General features: G+C 43.4%; 1 protein-coding gene across 1 annotated transcript in view; it reads right to left on the reverse strand.

The window, feature by feature from the left end:
* The window catches only part of igsf21a (immunoglobin superfamily, member 21a), a gene marked incomplete at both ends in the record, with an annotated part of 963192 nt that overhangs the window by 352150 nt on the left and 591443 nt on the right, over nt 1-19599 (reverse strand). The window contains 1 exon segment of the mRNA XM_084316427.1: nt 5986-6107. Within this exon segment, the coding sequence (XP_084172553.1) occupies nt 5986-6107 (122 nt within the window).

Genomic DNA, 19599 nt, shown 5'->3' on the forward strand with positions numbered 1-19599 from the left:
TGAGAGAGAGAAGGAGAGAGGGAGAGATCTGCCTGTGTTTGTAGACGGGCGAGTTTTGTTTCTAACTTTTCTATTTATATATTGTGTTTCAAGTTGTGAATTAGAGTCTAGACTATACTTTATTTGACTGGTTGTGTGTTGTTGTAGTAACAGCTGAGCGACTCGTTCATAAGAGCCGATTCATTGCAGTGAGCGTGAGTCGAATCGCTCACGTCTTGCCATGAGTGTTGCGTGGTACTGTACTGTACTGTACAAAATATTTGGTATAGCACCCCTAGTGGCGAAGTACCCAGCGGCCGCTACTGGCTGGCGGGCTCGTTCAGGTAGAACCTCCACCACAAGTCTCTGTAAGTAAGCTAGCTAATGACTAATGCATCCTTACTGGCAAGTATTTTCATATCTTAACCAACGTTGCAACTTGCAAGGCGCTTATAATGAAACGTTCCAATGGCGACATCAATTGTTCATCAATTATTTTCAACCTAGAACCTAAGCGCGGTCTCTCTCTCGCTCTCGCTCTCTCTCTCTCTCTCTCTCTCTCTCTCTCTCTCTTTCTCTCTCTCTGAATGAATGAAAACTTTATTTAACAGATTGCAGAATGGGTACAATACAGTACAGCTCAATACACACAATTGTTAAGGGGATGCAAACCAGAGAAAGACGTTTGTCTTGTTTACATCAGGGTCCCCCATTTTGTGACATTTATGACATTTATGAGAGACAGAGCTAAGAGACATACTAGGAGAGAGAGACTGTAAGGGCATCAATGGGAGAATTTTTTTTAAAGTAACTAAATAGTTACTTTTCACAGTCACGCATTACTTTTGGGTGTAAATAACTAGTAAAGTAACTGAGTTACTATTTTTCAGTAACTAGCACAACACTGAGTAGAACACACATATTTTGAATGCCTTCGGCAGACTTCAAATAAGCCATTTTAATCTAGATTAACTCCAGGATTGCAGATAGATTAATCTAGATTAAAGAAATGTATCTATGCCCACCTCTAATATATATATATATATATTAGGGTTGATTGATTGATTTTAACAGATTGCAGAATGGGTACAATACAGTACAGGGGTGGCGGGGGAACACTGTACAACTGTACAAGCAAAACTGTACATTGGAATATTGACAAGACCATACTTGGTCATTTACTGTACATTGGAGGGGGTTGGGTTAGGACATTTACATGGGCCAGTTTCTAATTGCAGTCTCCCGTAGCTGTTCTTTGAGTGTTTTTGAAAGTGGGTAGTGATTCACATTCCTTTACAGCTTTGGGTAGGGCGTTCCACATTGATGTGACATAATTGCGAAACGTGTTAGTCCCTTGTTTGAGCCGAATCTGGGTTTAACATGATTTGTAGAGCTCCCTCTGGTGTTGTGATCGTGGTATTCACTGACCTTTGGGAAGTATTTTGACATGTACATGGGTGGTCGTGTAGTGTATCTTGTAGACCAGGCCCATTGCAAGTTGCTGTACTCTGTCGTCTACTCTAAGCCATCCTAGGTTGTCAAAGTGGGCAGGGGTGAGGTGCAATGTTCCCCCTAAGGTGCGCCCGTGCGCGCGCGCACATGGCAAAACGCTCCCGCGCACATCTGAAATCTGTCGCGCACAGAAGCGTTTGTGTAAAATATGCATGTAGTTAAATTGACTGGCGCATTGCACTGAATACTACGGTAACCTGTTGCGTGTGACGTTACCAAGAGAAGCCTCGCTTTCAGTGCCTTGTGGGCGGCGCTACTGCGCTCTCACACAGACACACACAACAGAGCAGGAAGCTGACAGATCCGACCAGCATCGCTGGCTCCTCACAATGCAAACGCGAAAATGTACATTACAGATTAACTGCAGAGAAAATTCCCAATTTATCGTCCCGGTCGAGACTAATTGGAAGCGGAGTGCAACGCAATATGTTTCTGTGTCTAATAAAAGTGGTGGCGATCTCAAAGCTCACATGGACACAGAAAAACATTACAAACAAAGCAGTGCAAGGCGAGAGTTTGATGGCAAAGTTGACCGAATTGATGAAAGAAAATAATTGAAAACTATTTTGATGCCTCAAAATGATGTTTTGGTTTGATAAGATGCTTGTTATGATACAATCATTCTAAGGTTTATGTGTGTAATAAATTAGTTTAGTACACTAATTGCAACAAATCTGAAACTGCATAGTGCACTTTTAAATTAGTATCTTTGTGAGGTTACTGTTTTATAATTTACATTACATTGAAAACATACAAAGATATATTTTTTAAACTGGATTTTCTAATACAGAAGAGGTATTATTTAGAACATTACTTCATATTTTTCTTGTTGTTTATTTTGTCCAGTAAGACTTGAAAATATATATTATTTTGTCATAGGTTGATTTAGTTATTTTCTTGATTTGTCAGATAGATAACTTTAGGCATAATACAGCATGTTGAGTAACTTTGGTTATAGAGAGATATTATTTTGTTATATAAAATAATATAAACAATAATTTTATATCCATACAGAGAAGGCATACTTTAAATATATTATAATGATAAGGCATCTTTGAGTAAACTTTGAGTATCATTAAGTATCTTGAGGCTGAAGGCAGTGTCCTCTTTAAAAAAAAATCACAATATGGTCACCCTTGAAGTCGCATTATAATTCACTTAATAAAATAATGACGAGTCAGCCTCCTAAAAAGACAAAAGTTAGTGACGCGACTCACACCGCTGCCGCCAAAGTAAGGACTTTGCTCTGTATCGTCAATCAATGGTCAAATAAATATTTGATTAAGGAATATAATATGCCTTTTTGTATTATTTCTCTGTGTATCAGCAAAATGTATATATTTTTATGTTAGACATTGAGGGAAATTAAGATTCTCAGATTTTTTACAAACCGCCTCTTATCAACTAACCGGTTAATCGGCAGGTGACGTATGTTGCTCAGTAGTTGCTGATGTCTGCTCAGGAGGTTTGAGTGTTTGCTCAGACCGAAAAAGAATTGGAGGGAACACTACCACCTTACTGAGGTGGGTTCTAGGAGTAAGGTCAAGCAGTAGTCTGACCAGTTTGTTTTGTAATTTTGTTTTTAGCGCCTTTGAGGTGCTTTGGTACCATGAGGTGCAAGCATAGTCGTAGTACCCTTGTATGAGTGCTCCTGCCAGAGTCTTCAGGGTGTTCTTGTTTACCAGAGAGGAGATCCGGTACAAGAATCGAGTTTGTGGGTTGACTTTTTTTATTACATTGGATGCCATTATATATATATATATATATATATATATATATATATATATATATATATATATATATATTATATATATGTGTATATATATATGTAACAGTGATGGCTTATTTTGAGGGTATGAACCTGTACTTTCATATTATGTAAACAAAATAATATATATATATATATTGAAAATCCCCATAAAGTGCCCAGAAAAGGGGGGGGGTTAAGAATTCCCCAAAAGCCCAGACAGTCACTTCACACAGGTGATTGATTGATTGACATTTTTATTAACAGATTGCAGAATGGGTATAATACAGTATGGCTCAATACACACAATTGTTAAGGGGATGCAGACCAGAGAAAGACTTTCGACTTGTTCACATCAGGGTCCCCCATTTTCTTTTTTTAAAACTTTATTTTTTAGCGTTTATCGCTTTCCTGGTCAAGCATGACCGACAGTTGCAGGGTGAAACAGGAGAGAGAGCAGGGGGAGACATTCGGCAAATGACGGCGAGTCCGGGAATCGAACTCGGAGTCAACCAGATCCGTGACGCAGCACGGAGTCCCGCGCGAGCGCGGTAACATGGTGTGCTACTGGAGCACCCTGGGTCCCCCATTTTCAATTCATAATGAATTGTAAGTAAGGGTGCAATTAGCACCGTGCAATCCATTCTTTGTGGATCCCGCCCCAATGGAGTCCATCGTGACTGCGCCTCGCGGTACCATCTGTTACATATATATATATATACATATATACACACACACACACACACCAGGGTAGCAGGGCCACCACCAGTCAGGAACAGTTCCTCCTGATGGATCTGGTGTGATTGTGGCAGGGGCCTGTGCTCCTCTCTGCTTGACTAATGCAGGCTAAGCACTCTGCCAGACATAGGTCAATGTGAGTAGCATCCTACCGCTTCTCATGTCATTTGAAATCTTGTCCCCTCAGTGTGTGTCGCATGAGAGATTGTGTATTTCTCTGTGTGGCATGTGCATACATGCGTGTATAGTGTGCGGGGGGGGGGGGGGTCCTGGCATACATGCTTTTCTGTGTGCATTTAAGTCAAGTCAGGTCAAGTGTTCCTTTACTACTCCCCTTCGGGGAATTCAGGTGTCATAGCAGCATGGGGGAGGGGAGGCATAGACAGAAGAGGTAATCATAGCAATAGTAATAGTAATGAACATAGAACATAGTAATAATAGTGATAACAGTAGTGGAGTGGCAGGATTCAATCAGCTAATATACATGGTCCATAACATAGTAGCACATTGCACCAGAGTCTGTGCTGTGTTTAGTATTAAGAGTCAGAAAGTCCTAACAGTTCTCAAGTTCTCCACTCATTAGCTCTCCAGCTATTGGCAGCAGTCCATGCCCACGGCTGTGGAGCCTGATGGCTACTGGCATGAAGGACTGGCCGAGGCGGTTTGAGGTCTGTAGGGTGGATATGTCTATGGCTGACTGTGCTCCTCATCTTGCTAGCTCCTCATAGAAGGGGTGGGAGGGGCTTTCCAGTATAGCGTCCAGCTTTTTCCTCATCCTCCTCTCCCTCTAGTTTGATCAGTTGTGATCTAGTATGACACTATGGAGCTAGCCTTCCTCACCAGGTTTTTCAGTTTATTAATGTCTCTTGAGTTGATGTTGCACCCCCCCCCCAGCATACCACAGTGAAGAAGACCAGATAGTGATGAAGACTACACTCCCAAAGGTAGGATTGTCTGGACATCATATTCAGCTGGCCAAAACACAATGTTAGTAAAGAGAGACAGGGGGGAAAAACGATGGAGGTGGAAATGTGAGAAAAAAAAGCAAAGAGTAGGGCAAAGAAAAGGTAAAAGACGATGATGAAAGGGGGGATCATTTTCAAATGAAGTAACAACGTAATATATTAAATTTTTTTTAGCTACAATGCATTGTTTGCATTTCTGGTGTGTTCCTAGGTAGGGATAGGAGGATGAGAGAGGGTGCGAAGGGAGAGAGGAGGAGGGGGCCATGCTGGGAAGCAGCTGCCAGCCGTATTGTTGAGGCCTGGGGTACAGGAAGACGGTACGGGGTGACTCCTCCAACATGTCATCTACCCAAGCACAGCGAGATGATTCCTGCTGCTCTCCTCCCTCCCTCCTTCCTCCTGTGACCCCCACACCCAGCCCAACCCCTCTCTCACTCGCCTGCTCTCTGTAAAACCTGCTCATGAATACACAGCAGGGCTCTGTATTCTGGGTGCAAAGAGGTAGGAGGTGAGGGAGGAGTGCAACTAGAACCCTGCACGCATCCTGGCTGCTCCAAGATGTGCCCCAGGTGAGCGGTGCTACCTGGAAAACATGGAGCTCTGCGGTGGGAATAAGGAATTGGCATGGCCAGATGTTTGCTGACTTTAACACGTTGGCTCTATACCCATGAGTGGCGCAGTGGCTGATAAGAGCTCGCCGCCGCCTCCTGTCCCCATCCTCTCAGCCAAGACGGTAATTCACTGACCCCTCCACCCGCTCTGCCCATGCCTGACCTAGTCTGACCTACAGCAGATGGCTGGCTGGGAAGGGAAGGAGTACAGCCTTGAGCAGAATCACCTCCATGCACCACCTCTTTTGTCCACTATTCAACATTAGCAGGGTTGATTTGAGTATACAGAGAGTTTAATAATTTTGCAATGCAGCAGTGATAACAAAGTGCTGTGAGTGGATGCCAGCTCTCCTGAGAACAATGTAGGAAGGAGGGTCATGTGAGTTAACCGTTTAATTTGAAATGGATGCTGCTAATTGATTTGGAAGCTTACCGTACTGTTGATTGATACACAAGGTCTTCTCGCCTGCGGTAGTCCTCCATGTGAGAGTAGTTGGTATTAAACATGGCATCGTAGGTGAAGATTTTCTGCTTGATGGTGCCTCCATCTGTGACCTGTCAATCAAGAAGAAAGCAATAATGAGATGATATACGCTATAATGGATGGGACAGGCATTACTTTACCTAGAGCCTACCCATAAGCCGTTTTCTTCCTCTAATATACCAGAGCACTTTGGCTGGGGGGCGAACACGGTGCTCGTGTCCACAATTAGCTCGCTGATCCATTTCTAGGCGTGATAAACCCATTTCTTATATATGTCCAAAGGCGGCAGGTTGGTTGAAAACCACCGACACGATGAGATGAGTGAGACCGCGCACTTAGATAGCATGGAGCATGTGGTTCAGTCTTAATGAAGACTGACATGGCACTGTGTCCTGTCTGTGTCTTGCAGTCTGCTCTCGGCAGAAGTAATGGCTTGTGACGAGATACTGCAGAGATGGTGGTGGTGATGTATGAAGAACCAGTACTCCTCTTTTTCAGCGGGCCTGGCAAATGATGGAGTGGCTCATGCCTCTGTAATATTCAAATGAGAGAGGAAGTCACTTAGCATTTGAATGCCTGTGATTTCTCTTCTCTTCAGAGCCACAGACAGACAGTGAAGGGAAAGGGTGCCAGGATTTTAATGGAACCACTAACACCACTTTGAAGGAGAAAATTGTCGGTGGGCTGGCAAATCTTTCTTCCTTTCGCCACAGAAGATGCTATCATTCCCATCCGACCATCCAATCCCTCTTTAGGCAAGGTAAATAAAGCCTCTGGATTTGATTCGCCGTCCCCTGCGTAACTGTACACACCGCCTTGTGAGGAGTCGATGCTAAATTGTCTTTATTTGTGCAAACAATTCCCCATGCCCTGTGAACGACTGCAGTGCAACCCATATAACCTCTAGAGGAAGCAGATTGCCTAAGGCTCCGTTTACTAAATGGTGCTCTACAGGAACGACTAAAAAGCAGGAACAAGGAGTTACACAATGCACGTACAGAAGGTACATATACCGGTAATTGGTGGAATGAATTACTTGTGTTGCCTATAAACAATTAAAGAGGCTTTGTAAATTTCCACGACTTCACAATGTTCATCTTCAAAGAACTGAAATTGAATAGGGGGAGGCTGCCGTCATGCAATATTAAAAGGTTGACACGATTGTTTACAAGACCATCTGAAGATCTACGAAGTATTCACTTTTCCCCCCTCAAGCCTTTCAGGAGTGACACCACTTTACCCAAGAAACTATTTTGGCACCTTACTCGAAGCCCTAATTATTATAGCCCTCTATTCTTACTTTCATGTCGATCCAGGGACACACAGCGGTGATGTGGAGTTGTTCTGAGTCATCCAGGGAGCAGCAACGGTCAGCCGCTAAAAGCAAAGCTGTGTTTGAAAACTTCCGCTTTTCCAACAAACTCGTCTTGTGCTTCTACTGTATAGTCACTGTAATTAACCTTTGAAAATGTCCACAAAAAGGGAGTCAAGAGGCTTTTTTGTCCAACAAAGGCACGCAGCACAGTGAGACCATTCCACAGAGCTGAATGTAACCACATTACAGACAAGTGTAAGGGTCTCTAGAAAGTGTACAATGGAAATGGCCTAAAATATCTATATACTGTAGCAGAATCAGACACATTTTGATTAGCTTACTATATATAATAATAATAATAATAATAATAATAATAATAATAATAATAATAATAATAATAATAATAATAATAATAATAATAATAATAATAATAATAATAATAATGGATTCAATTTGTACCACACTTTATTTTCGTGAGAATCTCAGAGTGCTACAGGAGATATAGACAAAAGTTAAATGAATAAAACAATTGAAAATGAATAAAAACAATTAAAAAGACTAACAACCAGTGAAATAAAATAAAAATTATAATAAAATGAATAGAAGTACAAATAAAAGTAAAAGAAAATTCAGGCAAAAGCCTTGTTAAAAAGAAATGTTTTTAGGCCCCTTTTAAAAGCCTCAACGGATTGTGGTGCTCTCAGGTGGATGGGGAGAGCATTCCAAAGTCTGGGTGCGGCAGAGCAGAAGGCGCAATCGCCCATGGTGTGCAGCTTAGTCCTGGGGGCTTTGAGGAGGTAGGCTGTGCCGGAGCGGAGGGAACGTGAGGAGGACTGGGGGGTGAGGAGTTCCTTGAGATAGGCAGGGGCACCACCATGGACTCACTGGTGAGTGAGGAGGGACACCTTGTACTCAATTCTGTGTTCCACGGGGAGCCAGTGAAGGGATCTGAGGGTGGGGGTGATGTGATCATATTTGCGCACCCTCATCAGGATCCTAGCAGCGACATTCTGGATGGTTTGCAGTTTTTTAATTAATAATAATATATATATGTAACAGTGGAGGCTGCTGACCAAATTTTTAGGTGAAGCACAAATTATTATATTATATTATATATTAAATAATATTTTTAAAACATCCCCCACTGTGTGTCAGTGGACACAGATGAAAACATATTAACATTAGGTGACAGCGGACTTGACCAGATGAAAACATATTAGGTGACAGCGCACCTGACCAGATGAAATCATATTAGGTGACAGCGCACCTGACCAGATCAAAACATATTAGGTGACAGCGCACCTGATCAGATAAAAACATTTTAGGTGACAGCGCACCTGACCAGATCAAAACATAATTAGGTGAAGGTGACAAGGAAGCCACATACTCATACCCCCCCGACACTCAACTAACCGCCTCGGACAGTCCTTCATACCAGTGGCCATCAGGCTCCACAACAGTGGGCAGCGACTGCTGCCAGACATCGACCTAGAACTAATAGGAACCCAAGTAGGACAATAACACTACCTTATGCATACTGCACCTTATGTGGATACTGTGAATAATGAATAATGTATATTTCAGTTAGTTAGATAGTAAATTATATTGACCTATTTGTTTACACTGCTTGTGTTGTTTTCACTACCTGTACCCCCCCCCCCTTCCCCCATGCTGCTATGATGCCTGAATTTCCCCAAGGGGATCAATAAAGGAATATCTTATCTTATCTTAAAAGGAAAGATGAAATTACCTACCTGGGTTCCATCCTATAGAGGCAAATCTTTCCTGTGACAAAATGGGATCCAATGTAATAAAACTAAGTCAACCAACGAACTAGATTCCTGTACCGGATCTCCTCTCTGGTAAACAAGAATACCTTGAAGACTCTAACAGGAGCACTCATTCAAGGGTACTACGACTATGCTTGCACCTCATGGTACCAAAGCACCTCAAAGGCACTAAAAACAAGATTACAAACATCACAAAACAAACTGGTCAGACTACTGCTTGACCTTACTCCTAAAACCCACCTCACCCCTGTCCACTTTGATAACCTAGGATGGCTTAGAGTAGACGACAGAGTACAGCAACTTGCAATGGGCCTGGTCTACAAGATACACTACACCACTAAGATACCCATGTGCATGTCGAAATACTTCCCAAAGGTCAGTGAATACCACGACCACAACACCAGAGGGAGTTCCACAAATCATGTTCAACCCAGATAAAAAAAAAAAAAAAAAAAAAAAAAAAAAAAACGTTTTTTTTTAATAAAAGAAAATAGTCATAACTTAGAAATTAGATTGCATAGGTCTATGAATCGATATCGCGATTCTGTTTCGATTAATTGCCCAGCCCTACAGTGTGTACAGTAAGTTAGCTTGGTGATTATCATTGTGATGTAGGCTAAGCTGCCTAGCTACTGTTAGCATACAAGCACTGTAGCCTACTTACGTTTTTTCTGATCCAGATGCATAAATCCACTTCTTCATGTTGCTCAGTTGCTGGTTTATACTTCGGTCCTAATGTTGGTGCAAAGTTTAATTTAGCCTGACTTGTTATAGCTGTACAGCTTACTAACTACTAAACAACAACTTTCTCATAGTCTCAACTTTCACATAGTCAAAATGGGTCCAGCTGCATGTGAGGAGGATAGGTTTAGCTCGGGCCAATCTCAAGTTTCTCAAGTTTCTTTATTATTTGTCATACAGAAGTACAGAATACTTTTATACAAAATGCTTCTTTATGTTACATTTTGTATAAAAGTATTCTGTACTTCTGTATGACAACTAATAAAGAAACTTGAGAAACTTGAGATTGGCCCGAGCTAAACCTATCCTCCTCACATGCAGCTGGACCCATTTTGACTTTGCAATGCAGAAATCTCTGATTGGATTTGCAAGGCTGCCAATCATATTCAACCTCCGTGTATTGGATGTCAAGGGCTGTCAATCAATCAATCCTCCATTCAATGGCAAGAGTTTAACTGCACAGACCGTGCTTAGATGAAGTTAATAGCCTATTTTGATTCGCTGTTATTTATTATTTATTTAACAATGGGTCACACCTGTGAAGTTTTCTTCACGAATAATTACTGCAGGCAATACTGCAGTGCAGGCCTGCTCAGAGCTGTACATTTTGGCCATTTTTGAAGAAAAAAAAAATCACTGGCATTTTTTTTACAGAGGAAAACATTTATAATAAAAAAATAATAATAATAATTTAAAAAAAAATATATATATATATAGTTTTTTTTTTTTTATATATAGGTATATGTAAATTAATAATAATTATGAATTATGAGTGAATTTGTGTTTCACGTGTTGTCATAGAGAAACCTCCACTGATATGTAAAAATCTTAACAATTGTATTCACCTCCAATGACACGTAGATATTATGCTGAAGACTTTCTTTTAGAGTCACAGTCCTTTATATTTACAGTAAATACCAGCAAGATGCCTTGTTTTTACAAATATCTACTAGACAAATATGTGATGTAATGATCTGTATATGTTTTGTTGTCTAAAATAAATACCATACCATACTGCAAAAAAAAATCTAATATTATATTCCTGTTTTGTTTTTAGTACCTCAGTCTCTCTGTTCTATTGGGTATTGTAATGTGTATTATAAGTCATCAGGAGCTCCTTTGCTGCCTTCACCTACAGCACCTTTTCCCCTATCTTGCTTTTTCATAAAATAAATGTATTGTTTGACAGCCCTATAAATAGATAGTAAAAACTGCCTGTGTTGTCTCTTGGCTGTTGCTTGTTTCTTCACATTTATTAATTATTAATGTCCGCCTTGTTTCGAACTGGTTAAGCTTAGGCCCTCTTTCGAAGTTGGTTAAGGTTAGAGTTTGGAATCAGGGCTGGTGGTCTAAAATGTTCAATCAATCAATCAATCAATCGGGGAACATAGGACCCCGGGAACATAGGACACAGGGAACATAGACATGCTCCCTCCAAGTTAAAAGGCAACGCCGTTTTGGCAGGCATTTTCGTTTTCCTAGCGGCAACGCTCAAAGGAGGTTTTCATTTTCAAAACTCCCCTGCAACGGTGCCAACAAACTGTGCGAGCCAGATACGGAGCCGTTCACGCCCAACGCCTATGCGCAGTAGACACCGACGCATGGTGATCGAGTGTTCGTTCGGACGTCTGCAAGGCGCGCTTTGCGATGTTCCGGAGAGAGATGGACTTTACATATGCTGTGTGCTCTCTCTATCTGTCTGAAGCGGAGCGGGGCTCTGCTGTGCTTTACACACACTCCTGACCGAGGCGCACACACATGCTCACACACACGCTGTGCTCTCTCTATCTGTCTGAAGCGGAGCGGGGCTCTGCTGTGCTTTTCACACACTCCCGACCGAGGTGCACACACAGGGGCGTAGCTGGGGGGGGGTAGCTTAGGATGATTCCAAGGGCCCAGCACTGGGGGGGGGGGCCCAATTTTTTTTTTTTTTTTTTTTACTAGGCATCACTCTAGTAAATGCTCTCATTGATACTATGTTTGTTTCTGAAGTGTGTGTGTGTGTGTGTGTGTGTGTGTGTGTGTGTGTGTGTGTGTGTGTGAGATATATAGAGAGAGAGGGGGGGCTTTGGTAGACTATTGCATTGGTCCATTCATTGAAGATGAACGCAATGCGACATCCTTTACTAGGCACACCCACCAACAGTGCAGGTGCTGAACTGCTGATCCGAATGTATAGGTAAAAACCATATTATGCGTTTTCATCAATAAAAAAATTGCCAAAAAAAATTCCGCTCGCTTACGCGCGCTCGCATTCACTGGGGGCCTACAAATACATTCTTTCATGGGGCCCAGAATCTGGAGCTACACCCCTGCGCACACACATGCTCACACACGCGCTGTGCTCTCTCTATCTGTCTGAAGGGGAGCGGGGCTCTGCTGTGCTTTTCACACACTCCCGACCGAGGCGCACACCAGTGGCGGCCAGCCGATAGAGGGCGCTGGGGCGCCGCCCCCCCTGGTGAAGAGAGAAGGAGAAGAAGAAATAGTGTTTTTTTATTTTTAGATTTTTGGACCACTGAAAATAAACTAAACATGTTTCAAATGAATAATAATTACTCATTTTAAGTGTTTGTGTTTCAAATGCACAATAACGTTAATATATCAAATATAAATCATTGTTTTGTGCGTGATTCACATGACGTCACTCGCTCTCTCCTGATAGAGAGTATACCTCCAAACCTGGGCGCATAGACGTAACGCACACACTGTGCACGTCACTATCGTTGCAGCCAATGTAAATAGTTCAAGTAAATACATTTCGCCTATCAGGGTCTTCAAATATGATGTCTCGGGGCGCGTTTTCTAGCGCTCGAAGCAAGCTCTGCGCCACTGTACTTGTCACGTTGTCAGTCATCAGACAAAATAATGCGAGGAGGAGCCAGTAGTATTTTCATTTCGATTCAGTGCGTTAGCTTAGCTAGGCTCGTGGTTCGGTAATAAGATATAAGAAGTGTATTCTCAGGAGTTGGAGAGATCAGCACGAGATACTGTACATTCAGATCTGTGTTATGTGTTGGATTTGGATTTATATGGACACACACTTTATCAAGCCCGGACCAGAAAATCTTCTCAAAGGGTTAACGTGACGGCTCGAGGCTCGTTCCAACAAAACAACAAGTGAGTCTAACAATATGTACTGTTGGGGCGGCTAGGTGGTGTAGTGGGCAAGGCGCTCGCCATCAACGCTGGAGACACTGGTTTCTAATCCAGCTCTCGGCGTTGCTATCAGCTTGGCTGGTCATTCATACTAACACAATTGGCAGTGTTAGGGGTGGGAAAGCTGATGGGTGGGTCCTGGGCGTTGTGGACAGCGACCCCTACAGTTCGGTCGGGGCGCCTGCACAGCGAGTGTAGGATCTGGAGGGAGGTAGTGTGAGAATCTGCGCTGCCAGGCTGGCTGCCGGCTGGCTGCACATGCGTCGGAGGAAAGCATGTGACAGTCTCCGGCCTCCCGGACCAACAGTAGGGGGGAGTGCGCAACAACCAGGAAGGGGGTTGGGAATTGGCATAACGACTAACAGTGGGATGGGAGAAAAATCGGAAAAAAGGAGGGGGGAAAAAGATAATTAAAAAAATTAAAAAAAACAATATGTACTGCTCTGTAGTTACTGAAACTGATTGAATATGGCACGTCAAGATTCAAGAGGTTTATTTGTCACATACATACACAAGGTGTGCAGTGAAATGAGGGTGGGCTGGCTGTGATATCTCTCTCTCTCTCTTTCTCTCTCTCTCTCTCTCTCTCTCTCTCTCTCTCTCTCACACACACGCAGTACGCATTGATTCATGATCGACTGGAATAAAAAAAATACACACAATGTGTGCGCGTGCGTGCTGTTGGCGCTGAGCAAGGCACGGGTAATCGATTTTTCAGCCCGCTTTTGTATTGTGCATAAGGACACATAACACTATCGATAATCTAGCGTTTATTTGAAAACGATTAATAAATCAGCCGAAAAATGACAACGTGTTTTGTGTATTCCACTAAAGGGCTATTATCGCGTATTTCTCTGGAATTACTAGAAATTTCCAAAACTATACTCTTGTTCAAAATGGTATAAAACGGAAATGTACCTATGAAAAAAACAATCCGTTTCGTACATGTTGACTGCAAGCAAGTCATTGATAAGCGACTGGGGTATTAGACCCATAGCCATAATTTAAGATATATTTTAAGCACTCGCAAATATCCCTGTCCTCCCATTGATTAAAGCGCTGGCGTACTAGGCCTAATTTCCCGGAAGGGGCTCGGCGGTCAATGAGTTAATATTTAACCTAAATGTAGAACAACTCACCAAAAGTGACTATTGCAAAATGTATTTGACAAAAAAATCTAGGATTATCTAGAAATGCAGGTGTCAGATTCAGGTTGTCTGATAGCAGTAACGACTGGAGAGAAGATTGCTGCCTCAGACAGGTAATCTGCCCCCCCCCCCCTCCTCTCTCTATCTCTCCATTTTTCCCCCCTTTCTCTCCTTATCTGTCCCTATTTAATTAATTCACCCCTTAATTAAGATTGACCCCAATCCCCATGTGAGATGACACAAGCCTGAAAGAACCACATACACACATGCACATTGCACATGCACACACACACACACACCCACCATGGGAACCTATTTAATGTATGAATGACAGAGTGAGAGGGAAAGAGAGAAGCGAGTGAGTGAGTGACTGAGTGAGTGACTGAGAGAAAGGGAATGCATCACTGCCAAGATGGCTATACAGGAGGGAAGGCGAGTGGGAGTTGTACATTATTTGATTGTGCAGCACGGTTGCAAGAAAGGGAAGCAAAGCTTTGCTACAACTGCATTGTTGAATCCAGGCCATGCGTTGCAGACAAGACACAGAAGCACCGGAGCCTCTCTAGCTCTGCCATCTGGAGATATGAAGAGAGGAGGTCAGGTTTCAGCTGAGAGGTATAGCCAGCAGTCTAAAGACCGGAGAGGGACAGGTACAGCGCAGGACAGGTACAACAGCAGTCTAAAGACTGGAGAGGGACAGGTACAGAGCAGGACAGGTACAGAGCAGGACAGGTACAACAGCAGTCTAAAGACTGGAGAGGCACAGGTACAGAGCAGGACAGGTAAAGCAGCAGGACAGGTACAACAGCAGTCTAAAGACTGGAGAGGGACAGGTACAGAGCAGGACAGGTACAGAGCAGGACAGGTACAGAGCAGGACAGGTAAAGCAGCAGGACAGGTACAACAGCAGTCTAAAGACTGGAGAGGGACAGGTACAGAGCAGGACAGGTACAGAGCAGGACAGGTACAGAGCAGGACAGGTACAGAGCAGGACAGGTACAGAGCAGGACAGGTACAACAGCAGTCTAAAGACTGGAGAGGGACAGGTACAGAGCAGGACAGGTACAACAGTCTAAAGACTGGAGAGGGACAGGTACAGAGCAGGACAGGTACAACAGCAGTCTAAAGACTGGAGAGGGACAGGTACAGAGCAGGACAGGTACAACAGCAGTCTAAAGACTGGAGCGCGACAGGTACAGAGCAGGACAGGTACAGAGCAGGACAGGTACAGCAGTAGACGAGAGGGTGAGTCCCTGGCAGCTCCGGCGAGACGTGTTAGCGGTGAGGTCTCTCCAGATGGAGGGTGGCCTGGGCACCACCTGGCCTGCCATGTCTGTACAGTCTCCAACTATATGTCCCATTATTGAGGTCAGAATAGAACCGGGTCTCAGGGGTTAACCGAGGCCCTCTTCCCCACTGCTTATCTGAGCCGGGCCTATTTATAGGCCGCAGCTGCATCAACGGCACCGGAGGAAATGGAGCTAACGCACCACGGGCGAACTGTGAGAGTCTCAACCTGAATGCGGCTTCGCGATATCAGTCTGAAGGCTGAGAATCGACAACACAAAGTCCTCTTTGGTGTTCTCAAGCTGAGTTGAAAGGAAGACAAAATAGGACGCACGGCAGTATTAGGCTGAAGATAATCCCTGAGTACACACAGAGATAGGAGTCAGAACAGGACGTGCTCCATATTAAAAAGCGTCCTCCGAGAAGACGAGGACTTTAAAAAGAAACTTTCATTCATTCACTCTTTCATGATATACATCTCCACATCTTACGCTTCTGTTCGAATGGACAGTAGCCGGCTGTGAAGTTACGTCTTAACAAGATTTATTCTCATTCATACCCCTCATTTTAAAGACTTAGACAAGCTGCAAGAAAGGAGATGATCAGAGCATTGTCGTCAAGTGCTTTGGCACTTTTCTTCATATCCACGCTAATTTGCCTAATATTATTATCTTACAAAAGAATCCATTATCCTGTGGCAGCGAGTGGCTTTTGGAAGCGGGGAAGAAGCATTGAAAGGCATTATAAGATGGAAAATTGGTATAATTTCACAAAAGTGATACAATATTACAATTTGCATAAAACACAGACCATCACATGTTCCAGTACAGGGTGAAATTCAAGCCTCTGTCAAATGTCAGGAAAGAATAATTCAATACAAATGTGGAGCTGGAGCTGTTTTTTTAAAGGTCTCATATTGTGGAAAAACTCACTTCTTCAGTGCTTGTGAAGATTGAAGATACATTTGTTACTGTGTCACATGGTTTCCAGAATGTGTAGTAAAGTTTAAAATAATAAGGATATTAGTTTTTTAATAAAAAAATATATACTTGCACACTATATATTATCTCCATTAGTCTGCAGCATAGTGCTGCCAAGTGCAAATACAGGGGATGCTGAGTTGTTCATATGTGTGCTGCTGACTGAGTCGGTCCATAGATAATTCAACAGCGCGTCAGCGGCCCAGCTCTGCGGATGTGCTGTGTAATGCCCATCTCCATTCACAGGGTAAATAGGAGAGGGTAAAGCCGTTGGTGGCCCTGCCTCTTAACCTGTGAGAGTGCCGCTCGGTACACCACGCCCCCCCCGCTGGCTGCTGAGTGACAAGAGGACCTGGTTAAAGGGATTTCATGCTTCACATGACGGGCTCCTCTCCTCCCTCTGCCTGTCACCACTCTCAGCAGGGAGCTACAGCTAATTCGGGCAGGTAGCTATTAGCTAACTGATGATGCACACGTGTACCGCGTACGCAGGAGGACAGCTCATCGTGCTCTGCTCGGCCAATCTGAATGCTTACCGTCACCTGTGACTATTTTCCTTCTAAACTTGAGAGTAACAGCCTGGGGCAGTGACTGCCACCCGTGGGCTCCGGGAACCCCCATTGGTTGCACTCCAAAGATGTCACAGGGAGGTGAAAGGCCTCAGGAAATTGCAGAGACAGGTTCTGTTAACAATGGATTGTGTGTGTGTGTGTGTGTGTGTGTGTGTGTGTGTGTGTGTGTGTGTGTGTGTGTGTGTGTGTGTGTGTGTGTGTGTGTGAGAGAGAGAAAAATAAACTGTTTGGGTTGGGCCAGAGCACACATTTTAAATGTATTCTATCAGGAACTGAAATACAGAGCATTTCAAAGCTCAGAGAAACACAGATACCTGGGCCCCCTCAGGACCGGGACCCCTCAGAGTAGAGTCTGGGCTCCATGGCTCCTTCAGGGACATTAAGAAATGCTATAACCAGTCAGCACTATAAAAAAAAAAGGGAATCCAATCCTCTGAAAATTGCAGGGGTCAGCGAAAGAAAATGTCATAGCCATCCAAAAACAAACCAAAAAAACAATAATAATAATGACTTTCCTAGCATGAGAAATGTTGAGATCCCCGGCCTCTGTGTGGCAGAGATGACTATCGAGCGTGACAGTAGATATTTTCCCCTGCCTGTTATCTGTGTCACATGCTCTCAGCATGCCATCACTCATTTCCATTCCAATATAACAGAGTAGAGGCAGGCTGGGATTGGCTGCTGCTGCTGGAGCAGCCAGATTATCATGCAGGGATTTAAATTGGGTTTCCTGAAAACTGGGCCGCCAACAGAAACAGCCAGGCGCTTTTCAGTGGCACCCTGTATGCACCAGGAGGAGGGTCAGGCACAGCCGCCAGGGTATACACTCAGGCAGTTACGCATTATGCAAGAGCGTTATCTACAGCCATCTGAGACAACGCCATCCAGAGATGGTTATTATGACTGTCAGTCTGAGGGTGACAGGCTGACTGTGGGCTGACAGTTAGAGGGTGAGGTGATCAAAGCTGGCCAGACCGCCGGTCTACATTCAATATTCTACCGAGACTCCATTGTCTAAGCCACATTTGAACATTTGTGAAAAAATCATTTAAAGAGAGGCCATATTATGCTATATGTGTTTTCCTTTTACCTGTAGTGTGTTATATAGCTGGAGGTGCATGTGGAACGTCTGCAGAGTTACAAAACCCAAAGTCCACACCAAATAGATTTGAAGATAATCCCTCTTTAAGATGTTCATATGACATACATCCCTGTTTATGTTGGGTGTTCATGAGAACCCAAACACAGAACACAAGGCACAGACGTTTTGAGAAGGTTTAATTTGAGCTGAGAACTAGCAGGCATGCAGGCAACAAGTAGACATGTGAGGTCAGAGACAACAGACAGGCAGGCAACAAGCAGACAGGTGAGGTCAGAGACAACAGGCAGGCAGGCAACAAGTAGACATGTGAGGTCAGAGACAACAGGCAGCAACAAGTAGACATGTGAGGTCAGAGACAACAGACAGGCAGGCAACAAGCAGACAGGTGAGGTCAGAGACAACAGGCAGGCAGGCAACACACAAACAGTTGAGGTCAGAGGCAACACGCAAACAGCTTTGCGTACACACTGCAGTCTTGGTTCGCTCCTAGCCAGGCACAATTGAGGAGAGCAACTCTCTATAGTCTATATATTTCTGAATTAACCAAAACAGTTACACGGGACATTTTCGCTGTACCTCTGGAAGTAATATACCAGCTAAACCTACACGATGGCGGGATTTCGGATACTTTTCCTACACTAAAACATTATGGCCATGCCGCGCACTAACCACATAGATTACAGACAGATAGACAAAACATATAATGAACAACGTAAAAGATAATATGCATATATACTTGATCGCTATAGTCCCGCTGAACACAACTAGTCACAACGTCGGGCTCCCTTGCTTTGGATGGGCTAACCGGCCACATTACTGTGGGTATTAAACAGGGTACTGGTTGGTTTTGGCCGATTATGCTGTCCACTGCATCAAACCACGGAAAATATATTGAAGCCTCATCTTCTTCACTTTTAGCTCGACATTGTTGACTGATCTGTTGTACCCGTGCACGCACATTTTCTAATAACAGCATTATTAGACATGCCAATCCAACGAAAGACGCTCTGGTCGTGCTGGAGAAAAGCCAAAATCGGATGTTTTGTCTTTTACTTGTTATTTGTTATTCTAATATGCTAATTCATCTGTATCTGGATAACCAATGCACGGATTTTGTCGAGGCAGGTAGCGTTATTTCGGGAAAATTGATATCTATAGTCAATCAAAAAAGATTTTTTTTGTGGACAAAAACTACACTATAAAAAACTAGAAAAACTAGACTATAGATATCAATTTTCCCGAAATAACGCTACCTGCCTCGACAAAATCTGTGCATTGGTTATTCAGATAAATTAATTATCATCTCAGAATAAGTGCTTTACAGCTTACGTTTGGGCAATTATTAGAGGCTCCATTTTTCGTGGCAGAAAAATAGTCTATAGAAATAAATGCATTCGAACAAGAAACCAATGTATAACAATTGCCAGGCCTAATGCGAGCCAGGGAAGTCTTGGGCTTGGGCTTCATCT

The sequence above is a fragment of the Notolepis coatsorum genome (assembly GCF_963971535.1).
Source record: "Notolepis coatsorum genome assembly, chromosome: 6".
NCBI lineage: Eukaryota > Metazoa > Chordata > Actinopteri > Aulopiformes > Paralepididae > Notolepis > Notolepis coatsorum.